Here is a 14,335-nt window from a genome sequence, read left to right as displayed (position 1 = left end):
AGGCCTTGTTATAACCATTTTATTTTCAGATATTTATTATTCAACGTTCAATGGATATTATAAATATTCACTCACTTATTAGGAACTTTTGAATGTAATATGAAATAAAATTTGATTCTTAAGTAAGAAATTTCTAAATAGTATGATATAAAATATGAGATATTTTATATACTATTAAAATATTTTTTTCTATAATATATAGCATTTAATAATTACACCTCTAAATTTTTAAAAAATTTCATACTTTCCATTTAAATTGTGAACTATGTACGTTGAATTGTGGATTCAGGAAAATACTCGAGTATAGTCACTAAATGCACAAAAAACATTAGTTAAGTCGCAATGTAATTTGCTTTAACATTATCTATCTTCGATAATAACCAGTTTCGATCTTTAAAGGGAGCTGTGAGGAGGAGAAATAGGCGACTTTTAGCGTATAATTAACTCAGTTCAGCGCCTAGTTCCCGTTTCTTCTTACTCCTTTATTCTCGGCGCATCAATCTTTAACGCCGATAGATGGAAAGCAGAATCATTTGCTCTCTTCTACGGATGAGAGTTAACTGTTATTGTACGAGAGTGGTTTATAATTGGATATCTCGAGGGCGGCAAACTAAGCTATTAGAGAGAGAGAGAGCAAGAGGCAGAGAGAGAGAGAGAGAGAGAGAGAGACAATGAAAAGGAACAGCTGAGAGAAAGAGAAGAAGGAATGTAATAAAGATTAGTGCAATATCGATTTTTTTTAATCATTTTTCTTTTCCTCTTTTTTACATTATATTGTAACAATAAATTTGAAATCTCAAATTTATATATCTACACTTATATTGTAAATGTTAAAATAATAATTAATGTTAAATTTTAAAAAGAGTTAATCGTAAACAGGTTTGTAAAATAGAAATTCGGCATTTTTACATCATTTTTCCAGCAAAAAAGACAATTTAGTAATACATTTAATGCAATGATTTTACAAAATTAGTTTCCTTTTTATTTGTTAACTACTTACTCAAAACATTAATTAATTGACGTTATAAAATTGAAGAGAAAAATTATTATGCACTATTTATCTTCACACCCTTATACGATTAAGTTTCGTGAATCTCCGGTTATCTTTTAATTACATATATATTAAGTTGCAATAACCAATCTGAAAATCTGAGTAATTAAGTGTTCTGAAAGAATGGAGTTTTTCAAAATTTAAAAAGTATATAACTTTTATAAATCAAATATCGTATGCTTAAATTCTATGATTAAATTTATTATCAAGCACTTTATGTTCTACGCTGAACTTAATATGAGAGAAATAATAATTAATATTGTAAGTAATTGGGATTATTTTCGATACACATAAAATCATGTAATCAATCTTTATAGCCCCTTGATAATTATTAATGGATGATATTTTGATATCAAAAGTTTTAAATTATTCTGGAATAAATATATGATATAAGTAGAGCATGTATAACAATTACAACATTAATTATCTGATATTATTTTAAGCATTCAAAATATAAAATAATATTTACATCACTTACCAATTAGGATTTTATAAACTCCGAAAATCTAATTGTAATTTGCTGTACATTCATATTAGGTATAAGGAAATCATTTAACATCCCTACTGTATTTTGTCCGATTCGATCAAATGGAAAACCCATAGGGCGCACATCTGGATACTTTAAGTCTCTTAATCCACAGAAGCTGATTCCATCGTAACAACCACTTGGCTCCGCTTGCATCACCTACAACCAATTTCAATTATAATTATAATCGCTTAAACTGTGCCAAATTTTCATTCCCACAGGCGCTACTTGTGAAAAATTATTGATTTTGCATAGTTGTTCATGTAAATTGAAAAGCATAACAAAGAAAGAAAAAATCACCCTATCCAATTCGTAGTTGGAAATCATGACGAACATATCCATGGGGTAACCTTGTTTTGTGCCCTTAGGCACAAGCATGTGTTGTGGCCATCCACAACCACAGAAATTGAAATTATCAAAATTTTGAAGATCCTGTTCATTTGGCCGATTTCGGTCCAAATTTCGGAATGTCGCTTCAAAAGGAATAGTTAACGAGGATTCTACCGACTTTCTCGATATTATATTTTGCCCTCGTTTCACTGCGACAATAACGTATTTCATTATTAAACAAAACAGAACAAAAAATTAATAAATAAATAAATACATTATTAATTATTAATATATTATTAATGTTTATTTTCCAATTTATTTCTCTTTTCGCTATATTTACTGCTTTCTAGCAAGTTAGATGTTTGTAATTTTTGATAAATTAGTCGAATAAGACTCTTTCAAGTCGTAATATTCAACGTACAATAAAAGATTTTCTCGTAACATCAGAGAAAGAGATATTTTATTTATCGAAAAGCTATTATGTGACATGAAGTTCTTATAATTCATATAATTGAAGTAAGAAAAAGACTAAAAACAACTAATGAATAACGGGCAGCTTTTCTTCTAGCCAAAGAATTTTTCAATTTTCCTCAATTCTAAATATCCCAATTTTATTTTGCAAATTTTATTTTGCAAATCCCTTAATTCAGCTACAAACTTACATTTAGCGACAAACTTATCCATTTCAATCATAAGCTTCCTTTGCTCATTGAAATTGAAGTGATGGCCGGTTTCATCAAATTTGGGCGCCATGAAAATTCGTACATTTCCAGTCACATCTCCGTCATTCGAGTTATTCACAGTGATGCTGTATGAAAATTCATCGTGATCGAGATGTTGTATGCGAGCCATAATTGATCCTCGGGGAGTAAAATCCAAGCCACGCGATAAGTCAATGTCACTTTTTTTCCAGTGACAGCTTAGTGTATTAGGATTAGCTCTTGGAGTGTTAATGCGGCAGTCTGTTACCGTGACTCCTGGAAACGAAAGCTACGAGACGCATAATTATTGCCCAAACTCCAAATCCACCATAAATTCATATATTACATTGATTATATACATGTATTAGATTTATGTATTGTGGGGGATAAAAGATTTGACAACCGAACCATTATCCATGCTGTTATTTTATCATATTTGTTATCATTATTATATACGCTCGTTGGATTTTCAATAAAAATGTGAAACTACATTGCTCACCTGTTGACTAGTATAAGCCGGTAAACTATCTTTGAACTGCGTGAAGATACTATTGATAAATGCGTGCCATCTGTAGAAAATGGGATCTCTCATAGCCGTTGTCGAGTCACCCATAACGCCGAAATTCTCCTAAACATTGACAAAATTCTCAATTAATAAAGCTATGTCTTTAAATGCGAGAAAGTAAGCCGGCTGGATAGATTAGGAAGCTTGGAAAAATAGTGTAACTTGTCCACATAACTATTCGTAAGCGATCGAATTACAATATACAACAAGCATAAGATTGGCAACATTAATATTAAAAACAGATAATAAGCTATCCTTCGTACCAGATAACGATTATCAGGATCGTGGCAAAACGAAATTGCTACGTGACCCAAATTATGTAAATCACCATAATACGTTCTATCTGGACTGAGAATGCTAGCTTCCATGATGTTACCAAGTATGTCAATACCCGTGACTTCATCCAATTGTATAATACCGCCCTGATCGGTACGCACTGACTGCGTATGGACGGCCTCTATTATTCGATCTCTATAGCGCTCGAGATCCGATAGATCGAACCTCAGCTGGTCGGCGTTTCTGTCGATATCCGACAGGGTGAATCCAGCTGGCCGAGCAGGCCAAGCGCGTCCAGCCACCATCTGATCCAACTTTGGAAAGTAAGCTTCGGGTATGGGCTCGCGTAGGTTCAATAGACGGCGCACACGTGGCAAGTTATTGCAGAGACGTTCCGTATTATATCTAAGAGATGGCCAAGAAAATTATATTTACAGCAACGCAAGATCTCTTTTATCGGCTTCTCTATTCATCATTATTGACTTACGATCGTATTGATCATATTTACACGGAGCTGGGAGTATGCGTGTACGATATGCGCACGATTAAGGCGCAATAATCGAGGGAAGCCCAACTTTGTCACGAACTTTGTGTATTACTTGAGCTTTAATTATATATATTAATAATTAACACTGAGCTTACCATCGATCGCGTGTATAGGTAATTATTTTACAACGGACGCCATTCAATCGCGATTAAAACCGCAATTCTAATAGAGCAAAGTTCGTTATTCATTGAAGCTTCAAACTTACCTGGCCATTATTTGATGGTGCATGTAATAAAAGAGCTCGCCGCGTCTGTCTTTGTTGACTGCGATAGAAGGTCCATCAAACGGATAGACAAGATGCCAATGCCAATGATGGAGATTAATTCCAATATCTTCGCGCCAATAAGCAACGCGATGCTCGGGATCAGCGTCGGTCGCCGTCAGCTCCAGAGGGATTTCGATGGGAGTCTAAGTTTTTTTTCTTTATTTTTTTTTTTTATAAAGTTGGCTGACACTAATTCTATTGCATTATCAATATCGATGACATTCACTCTATTTTTATTGTATTGGAAGGTGTAACGATAATACCCATTGTCTCATGAAATTCAGATAATCTTTATGTGAAGAATACGTCGTCATATGAATAGTTTTAATACCTTCCAATTGCAATAGTTGAAAGTATCACGTAATAATTTAATGTTTTTTTTATTTTTAATTTTTTTATCATATCATTATCGCCTATAAGCATGAGTTGAATAGTTAAAATTAAACATTAGCTTACGCGTGAGCCAATAGGTACGACGTTAGCTTCCTCCTTAGCTCGATGGAAGATAGAGCCATCCATATACTTGTCGGGGAAGATTTCGCTCAATTGCGGAATCGGAAGATTTTTGGTATCCGGGCGATGTAAAATGGCGACCGACAATGCGTAGACGAACATCTGCGCGTTCATTCGATCGCGGCAGTAAACAGCAAGAGACAATAGATCCTCGACGGTTCGCATACCTTGTAAAATGATATTACACCATAAACACACATTATAAATACACACACTCGCGCACGCACACACACATATATACATGGCAAATACAATGTTAAATAATTTTCTGCATATTAGATTCATTTTAAATAAATTTTATATCATTTGATGTCAAATTATACAGTATATTAAATATATTAAATTGTAGTCGTTTAATTAAGTCTTCCATATTTGTTAAACAATATTTTAACAATTTAAACATACTCTAATGAATTATTATTTTCTAATTTAAAAAAAAATTGGTTTTAATATATTAAATGGAATAAATCAAAATTACAATACCTTGCAATTCATAGCTAATATAGATTGTAGACCTTTGACTCATAATTAACAAAGATTAATAATATATAATTACGTCATGGTTATTATAAATAATATCTCTACTTTGTCATGTTTTCTTAATGAAAAAATTTTCAATATCGTAGAAGAAACTTATTAATATTCATAATACACAGATTTTAATTTAGATAAAAAATTTATAATTCACGTGAAAATATAAATATTGGATAAAACGGTAATTCAAACTACAATTTATTTTTATTTAAAAAATTAATATAATATGATAACGCTGTTCACATACCCAAAAACATGTCAGTCAGTTGACCAGACATTTTTCTATGCGATGGTATAAATAATGAAAAATTATCGCGACGACTAAGCGATAATGGTAGACTTAAATCAGGAATAGAAATTGGCTTTATAGAAACAGATGATTGTGATTCATTATTAAAGCGACTCAAAATTCCATTAGCGACTGGTTGGTATCTATTATTCTACAAAGATTAAATCAAATTAATAAGATTGGAACAAATTCCATAATTGAAAAAAATTGTTATACTTTCACATTGGTCAATGAATGAATGATTCAATGAAGTGATAAATATGAAATTCACATGGTCGAATTATATTTGTCGAAAGCTAATGAATGAAATTATCATTTATACACGTTTATTTATATTTTAGCACTTAAAGCATTATTTCTCAAGTTTAAGATTAAATTAAAAAAATTTTAATACAATACAAACAATAACGACTACAGCAACAACAACACCAACAACAATAATAATAATTATTATAATTTTAATGAGAATAATGATAATAATAGTAACAACAATAATAATAATAGCAATAATAATAATAATAATAATAATAATAATAATAATAATAATAATAGAGTAATGCTTGTAGTAATACCAAGTAATTTGTTGGAATATCGAAGCTAATTTTTTCTTCGCCCTTGGGTACGTAAATGGGTTCATGAGGACGATCGAATAGGAGCAAAAGGTTTCTTTTCATTTTCGCGAGTTCGCTATTGGTAATCACCGTAAGACTTTAGAAATTTATTGGTTATTTTTAAGCAAATTAAAACTTTTGATTCCTTACTTTCGTCACGCATTCATTCACTCGAATGAAGCGGCAATTACTAAATGTGCTGCCTTACATTCTTTGCAAGCATTTATACTTCAAATTTTGCAGGATCTTTGCGGTTTTTTGAAGATATAAACTTCAAGTTCTCACAGCATCTTCAGTTAGCCACAAAATTTCCGCGATATTATCACTGTGTATGGGAACCTTCCAAATTTAAATCTAAGTGTGTGAGACGATTGGCCAAATCTATAGCCAAATTATGTAGAAACCGTGGAATTCTCATCCCTTCCTGTTTTCAATTTTTTATGTTGATAATATATATTTTGATAAGGAGTTCGAAGTTTAAAAAAAAATTAATTATACCGAACATAGTTTCTGTTGTAATATATATATTTTTTAAAATTTTACTTCTCTAATTATTACATAATATGCAATTTGTATATCAATTTTTATTGATATAATTATTTCATTATTGTAAACCTAATATATTATTGTAAATTTTTATTATTGATATATTAAAAGCTTGTTATAAAAACACTAATTTTAAATATATTTAAAATAAAATGAAACAGTATCAGTAGAAATTGAATGTTCAAGTATACTGACATTCTCATGTGCATGCAGTATCGGGAAAGAATTTTCTTTACTATCCAATTTTGCAAAAATAGTTTTAAAATAATTTAAAATAATAAAACAATTGCCATACATTTTTTTATTAAATTTTAGAATATCCAAGCAAATATTTAAATACATAATTTAAAAGTTTAATTTCTTATTAATTTTATTATAATCAATGAGATGCATTCATATTAACATTGAATTGGAAAAAATGAAAATGATTTTACAATATGTCACTGAACAAATAAAAATATTTTTCTTAACTGCATATGCCATTACTGCATATCAATTTAAGTCTAATATTTTAGTTGCATTTTATTATTATTTTTTAACTAATTAAATTATACTTTCTTGGACTAATATCCATATATATACTTTCCCAATAATAAACTGCTATTAGTACATTTTTACGATAATACATGACAAACTCTGTGTTTATTAAAATCAATAAAATAATAATTTTTAAAAAAATAATGGAAAATTACTATGCAATATATATGATTTCCATTATATTTCACTTTGTAACAATATTATCAATGAATGCAAATTAAGGACTGGACATATTGGTTTATTAGTGTATATTATTAAAAAAATCATTCATATGTTCTGTTATAAATTTTTATTTAATTGGCGATTTCTCTTCGTTCTATAATTAATTATTTCATATATATACATTGACTTTAATTTAAATAATGATCTATGAATTTAAATTAGATGATAGAGATTAATATTGTTAGAACAAATAAATATTTAACATATACAATTATATTTTAAAGTAATTAATTTTATCGTTTAAATTAAAAAAATATTCATTTCCCTCATTTACATTTAATAATTAAATTCATAGTAAAAATTTATTTATACTGCTTTCATTTATTTGAAGGAAGCTTATAATTTCATTGTAGGTATTAAAATTTGTTTACATATTGGCGCTTTTACTAATTAGTCTATTATAATATATCTTAATATTTCAATACAATCATTTTCTTATAGTACTAATTTACTTGTCTCCTTTATTCAGTTATTGCAAACAATACAATATTTTACATATATTCAGTTAAGGATTTATCTTTCATATTTTTGACGCATTCATATTTTGACACGTCGTTACGACTTTTTAAAGAAAAATTTTGTTTTATTTTTAATATGTATGAATCGAAAAGCCTCCAGTTCTCGAATTCAAAAATAAATTTCAAGTAAATAATGAAATTTATAATATTATGAGATAGTATTAATAGTATTAATAATAATATAAAAAAATTATAGATGAGTATAGTTTATAGATATTATTATTATTATTACTGTTGTTGTTTTTCAGCATTAATAATGGCGAATGATGAAATACACCGAAAATATACGATTTTCATTATTTTATTTACATGTACGGTGCATTAAAAATAATAAAATGATTAAAATTTCATTAGATGTTGTATTTGTTTTACTTTATATATGTTTTAAATAAAATATAATGAAAAGGATAGTAATGTTTAAGGTTTAAATAATTATAATGCAACGATATGTTTATGTAGATAGATGTGTATATTGTTATTTTATACTTTTCTTCACATCTTATCAATATTCAAAACTTTAAATTTCATCTGAAAATTCAAGTGCAATATATATGCTATATATATATATATATATATATATATATATATATATATAAAATAAAATATCAGTGAGTAGTATTTAAATTCTTCAAATCAATAATTTCCCCAACAAAGTATGCCTTATCTAATCTTTCGTTAGACTCGCGGAGGCAGACTCATTAGTCTGTTTTTTATAAGATAGACGTGGCTTGATGACGTCGTTGAATCGAACCGTTATTTGTTGCAGATTCATATTTGGTGTTAAAAAGTCATGTAAAGAATTGACACCGACTCTGGCGACACGATCGAATGGAAATCCCATTGACTGGGTGTCCGGGTACTTAAGATCTCTCAATCCACAGAAGCTAACGCCATCGCGACATCCACGAGAATCTGCTTGATTCACCTGAAATAAATGTGGTTTTCTTCTTTTGTAATAAAAGATCTGAGCATTTGAAAATGTTTATATAAATCTTTACCCTATCCAATTCGTAATTGGAAATCATGACGAACATATCCATGGGGTAACCTTGTTTTGTGCCCTTAGGCACAAGCATGTGTTGTGGCCATCCACAACCGCAATAATTAAATTCATCGAAACTCTGAAAATCACCTTCGTCCGGCCTATTCTCATCAACGTTGCGGAATGTTGCTTCAAACGGAATCGTCAGCGCTGATTCGTTGGACATTCTGTTAATTATATTCTGCCCTCTGGACACTGTTGTGAAAAATATATGAAAAAAATACTGTGTAAGCTGTATGTACAGTCATTGTTTGGTTCTTGAAAACTACATTAGAAACATTAATATTACTATATGATAAGAAAGTATTCCGTATGGTGCAAAGTCATAAAATGATAGGTAATGCGGTTGACGTAAAGTCTTGATAATTTTATTCTACTATAAGTTACTGGTTTCAAGATTATCGTGACTTCATTAAATGTCGCAAATTTATTAAATAAGAGAGCAACCCATTGAAAAAAATTCTTGCATGATATAGCAATAACGATAACAATAATGTCGATATTGATAATAATAATAATAAATGTAAAGTTTAAAATAGTTGTAATAATTAATTGTTTGTGTATTCGTACGTGGAACTGTGAATTTATCCATCTCGATCATTAGCATCCGTTGATCGTTAAATGTTAATTGCCGTCCTGTTTCGTCAAATTTGGGAGTAATAAAAATACGAACAGTTCCAAGCACCTCTTTATTATTAGAATTATTAGCGGTGATGGTATAGGTGTAAAAATCGTGATTGAGGTGCTGAACTCGAGCGAATATTGATCCTCGCGGAGTAAAGTCCAGGCCGCGAGATAGATCGATATCACTTTTGGTCCAATGGCTGTTCAGAGTATTGGGATTTGCCCCTGAGGTATTTATACGAATATTGGATACGCTGACGCCTGGGAAGACCAGCTACAATTATTTAAATTAAATGAAATTATTATCGACGGAGTTTGAACTTATTTAATATAGAATAGACGGGAATTGAAAGCAATATATTTTAAAAGCAAATTTCAAAGAATAATAAGAAGGTAGTTAAGTTGCAGATTTCGCAATGCATTATGCATATAGTGCACGAAGAAAATGTAGTTTAATTTATAAGCTTAGAAATAATTATTATCACAATAAATCGAGCCAATTGCTCGAATATCGAAATAAGAACATTATAATAAAACTAAAATTTTCTCTATTTCGAGGGAAAAGTTTATCTACTTAATTCGTAAATAAAGATTATTTATGAGAAAGTAATTTGAATAATTATGAGATTTTAAACGATTGCTTATCCTAGTGATTGTAAAAAAAAAAGTTGAATCCCCTACTAATCATAAAGAAAAGCACATAAATTATTTAAAAGTTGGATTTAATTAAATTCTCAGTAAGCCCACGGGATATGTAAACATATTTTAAAGACTATCATTCATGAAAATAAGTAGTATGGAGGAGATGCGTCGAGTATAATAAAAAGCAGTGGATTAAAATCTGTCGACGTATTCCCAATATCTTAACAGCATGTAAATACCTTGACGACTACGCTTGAGCGATTCTTAATGATCGCCGTCAATTACCGCAATTACAAACTCCAATATCATGGATATTTCAATGCTTACTTGCTGCAGAGTGTATGCCGGTAAACTATCTTTGTATTCTGTGAAGAGGCTGTCGATAAATGCGTGCCATCTGTAGAAAACTGGATCTCTCATGGCCGTTGTCGAGTCACCCATAATGCTGAAAGACTCCTACGGAATAGCAAAGGCTAAGAATGACTTTCAACTAGTCATCGATGGCAGAATAAATCTAGAGATTTAATTAATTAATAATGTCGGCAAATGAGGTAGCCGAGCTTCGCCCAGAGACCCATTACCAAAGACAATGGAATAATAATACAACCCGTTAGTACCAGGTAGCGGTGGTCGGGATCGTGGCAGTAGGCGATCACAAGATGGCCTAAATTGTGAAGATCGCCGTAAAATGTTCGACTGGGACTGAGGATGCTCGCCTCGACCATGTTGCCGAGTACGTCAATGCCCGTCTTCTCGTCAATTCGCACTGTACTCCCTGCGTTATTGCGCACCGAGTTCGTATGAATGGCATCAAAAATGCGATCCCTGAAGCGCTCAAGGTCCGCCAGATCGATCTTCAGTTGATCGGATTTACGGTCGAGATCGGAGAGGCTGTAGCCGGCGGGTCGCGCCGGCCAGGAACGTCCGGCGACGATTTGATCCAGTTTGGGGAAGTATGCCTCGGGGATTGGATCGCGCAAGTTTGTCAAGCGTCGTACTCTTGGTAAATTATTGCAGAGACGCTCGGCATTGTATCTGCGGGAGGGAAGGAGGTGAGACAATATCGTGGATTAGGTAGTGGAGATCTAGTTGTCCTTGTTTTAAGTGTTAGCGACTTCGTTATTGCTATTAGTAGAGGCATGTGTTTTGGGTGACGGTGCGGCGTTTCGTAAAAGTCATACGATTTTATGGAATATGTTGATGGTTACTTTTGTTGGTCTTTTTTTTGTTTCTATGTTGGGACAATTACTGAATATATTGCTCTGCGTTTGACTGGGAAACTACTTTAAGCAGTGCAAGTGTAATAGAAGTGTATCGTAAAATAATTTATAACTTATTTGCAAATTATAATTTTACATTTTAGTTTAATGATAAGATTATACAAGTACAATGATAATAAATAAAAAACGTTATTAACTACATTTCGTGAGAACGAATATTTTTTAAGCGTCAGAGAAATCTTTCATCGTTTAATATTAGCACTTGAAGTGGAGAAAAGCATGTCACAATTAATAGAGAGAGAAATCTTAGGTATGTACCTGGCTAGAATTTGATGGTGCATGTAATAAAAGAGCTCGCCACGTCTGTCTTTGTTGACAACGACCATCGGCCCGGAAAATGGATAGACAAGATGCCAATGCCAATGATGGAGATTAATTCCAATATCTTCGCGCCAATAAGCAACGCGATGCTCGGGATCAGCGTCGGTCGCCGTGTAATCCAAAGGGATCTCGATGGGAATCTACGTTTATTTTGGGCAAAAAAAGCGAATCGTTTACCGTTACCAATCCAATCTGTTAATTGAAAACTTTTTCAACGCTTTCAGATATACTCTGAAGTAAGCAACTTTACAAGTGACTTAAATTTTAAGTACATCTAACCCTTATGACTTATCGTCCATCATTCGCTTATGTAAAAATGCTATGCTTATAAAATATATATAACTATCTGTACTATTTTCCATTGAAAATGATCACTTGTATAATAATTTTTAATAAATAAATAAATTTACATGATTCTGCACGAGTAATAGAAAATTAACTTCTAATTCATGAATATCAAGTTTTTTTCACCTTCGAAAAGATATTAGAAGTACGGTATAAACACTATAATAGATCCTTGATAGTATTATAATAGAATGTAACATTCATTGTCAAATGCTGAAATTAAACGTAAAATAGTAGTTGCATAGTTGTAATTTCATAACAATTTACTTTATTAAAAATGTATTATAGCCAATAGTGAATATTAATTATGAATGCTGCGAGATGACATTTGACATACGCGTGAACCGGTTGGCATAACATTGGCTTCCTCCTTAGCTCGGTTAAAGATGGAACTGTCCATATACTTGTCCGGGAAGATTTCGCTCAATTGCGGAATTGGAAGATTTTTGGTATCCGGGCGATGTAAAATGGCGATCGACAATGCGTAGACGAACATCTGCGAGTTGATGCGATCGCGGCAGTAGGCAGCAAGAGACAATAGATCCTCGACGGTTCGCATACCTTGTGAAGTATTTTTATCACAAGTGAAATTTTCAAGAGATTATTGTAAAAGCGATATGATAAATGGAAAATTGCGTACCCAAAAAGATCTCGACGAGATTGGACGCCATTTTTTGATGAGCTGGAAGGAATAAAGAGAAACCATCACGGCGGCCAAGCGATAATGGCAGGCTCAAGTCAGGGATGGCGATTTGTTTTATGGGGATCGATGTCTCGGACGAGGTACCAACGCGGGAGAAAATCTCACTGGCAACTGGCTGGTATTTTTCAGGCTGTAAAATATGACGTTACGGAAAAGTAGAATACGTCTTAATTATCATCAGCTGGACCAACATTAAGTTTCAATGAAATATTGCTTGTGCCTTGATTTGCAAAAAAAAAAAAAAAAACTAAGTTTGTCACTCAAACGTTATTGTCTTGGATTTAATGATCGTTAGCATGTGCAAAACGAGGAGAAAAAGAAAGTTTTGATAATTAATTTTGACTAGTATTTATATGGAAATGATAAGACTATTTAGCATCTAAAACTGATTACTGCTACATTTTATAGATTAAACAAAGGAATCAAGTATATTGCGTAGTGTGCATATTGCACAGATGCTCTGGACGTTAAAACTTTATAAACGGTTAACCATTAAATTCATTTGTATTATAGGAAAATGTTTATAAAGAAATTAAATAAATATGACATATACCAAGTAATTTGTCGGGACGTCTAGGACAACTTGTTTGTTGCCTTTTGGCACGTAAACCGGCTCATGGGGACGATCGAACAACAGCAGTAGGTTCTTTGCACTCATTTTGGCGAAAGTTTAATACCTGTGAGACGTTAAATTTAGGTTATTCAAGAGAAATACTTGACTGCTGACGCTATCGGACTCCTCAAACGTCGATCGAACCAAATGGAACAAAAGACGCTGAATAAAGACGTGTCTGCGATTATGGCTAAATTTATATCCCATTCGTGCAGGATCTTGTGGTTTTCTCGGCGATAAAAAGTTTTGAGCCGATAGAGCTATGTCGCTTTGCCACAAAATATCTTTTTCTTTCTCTCACTTTTTTCTTCTTTTTTTCTGGGTCTTTCATATCAGCATGTAAATCATTATAATAAGAAAACTTCTGGTACGGAAAACCGACGAGTATTATACTATCTATTCATATTTTCCTGTTTTCGCAGAGTTCATTTACTTGATAAGGTTCTTTACAGTCATTGTAAACAATATTTTTTATATTTGCATGCATATTCAGTATAATAAACTTAAGCATATTATTTTTAAAATATTCAATTTATTATTTGTAATTTATAATTTATTAAACAAAAACGAAGTACAACGTGTATGGCTTATGTATGATAATAATAAAGATATAAAAATACAATAATAAAGATAATAATAAAAAGAATTTTCATTGATAAAACTTATATGAATAATTTTTTTTAGAGAATTGAAGCTTCCATGATTCAATGTCATTAAATATTTATATAAACACT

The 14,335-nt window shown here is 31.4% G+C and overlaps 2 protein-coding genes across 2 annotated transcripts; both read right to left on the bottom strand.

Moving 5' to 3' along the window:
• Positions 1-990: 990 nt before the first annotated feature.
• Positions 991-6,498, bottom strand: LOC105359525 (phenoloxidase subunit 1-like). The gene is made up of 10 exons (XM_011496137.1): positions 6,494-6,498; positions 6,170-6,284; positions 5,556-5,748; positions 4,718-4,941; positions 4,202-4,404; positions 3,437-3,854; positions 3,108-3,236; positions 2,570-2,897; positions 1,878-2,116; positions 991-1,736 (listed from the first exon to the last, which is right to left on the bottom strand). Exons 1-10 carry the CDS (start codon positions 6,496-6,498, stop codon positions 1,533-1,535), a joined length of 2,058 nt encoding a protein of 685 aa, XP_011494439.1. The 3' UTR covers positions 991-1,532.
• Positions 6,499-8,642: 2,144 nt separating this feature from the next.
• LOC105359328 (phenoloxidase 2-like) lies at positions 8,643-13,678 on the bottom strand. The gene is made up of 9 exons (XM_011495898.1): positions 13,542-13,678; positions 12,926-13,118; positions 12,623-12,846; positions 11,878-12,080; positions 10,957-11,374; positions 10,667-10,795; positions 9,644-9,971; positions 9,030-9,268; positions 8,643-8,956 (listed from the first exon to the last, which is right to left on the bottom strand). Exons 1-9 carry the CDS (start codon positions 13,644-13,646, stop codon positions 8,696-8,698), a joined length of 2,100 nt encoding a protein of 699 aa, XP_011494200.1. The 5' UTR covers positions 13,647-13,678; the 3' UTR covers positions 8,643-8,695.
• Between the last annotated feature and the right edge of the window lie 657 nt (positions 13,679-14,335).

This window comes from Ceratosolen solmsi, unplaced genomic scaffold (genome assembly GCF_000503995.2).
Source record: "Ceratosolen solmsi marchali unplaced genomic scaffold, CerSol_1.0 scaffold11, whole genome shotgun sequence".
Taxonomy (NCBI): Eukaryota; Metazoa; Arthropoda; class Insecta; order Hymenoptera; family Agaonidae; genus Ceratosolen; species Ceratosolen solmsi.
The sequence above is the reverse complement of the archived record's forward strand: the minus strand, read 5'-3'. Positions and strand labels throughout refer to the sequence as shown.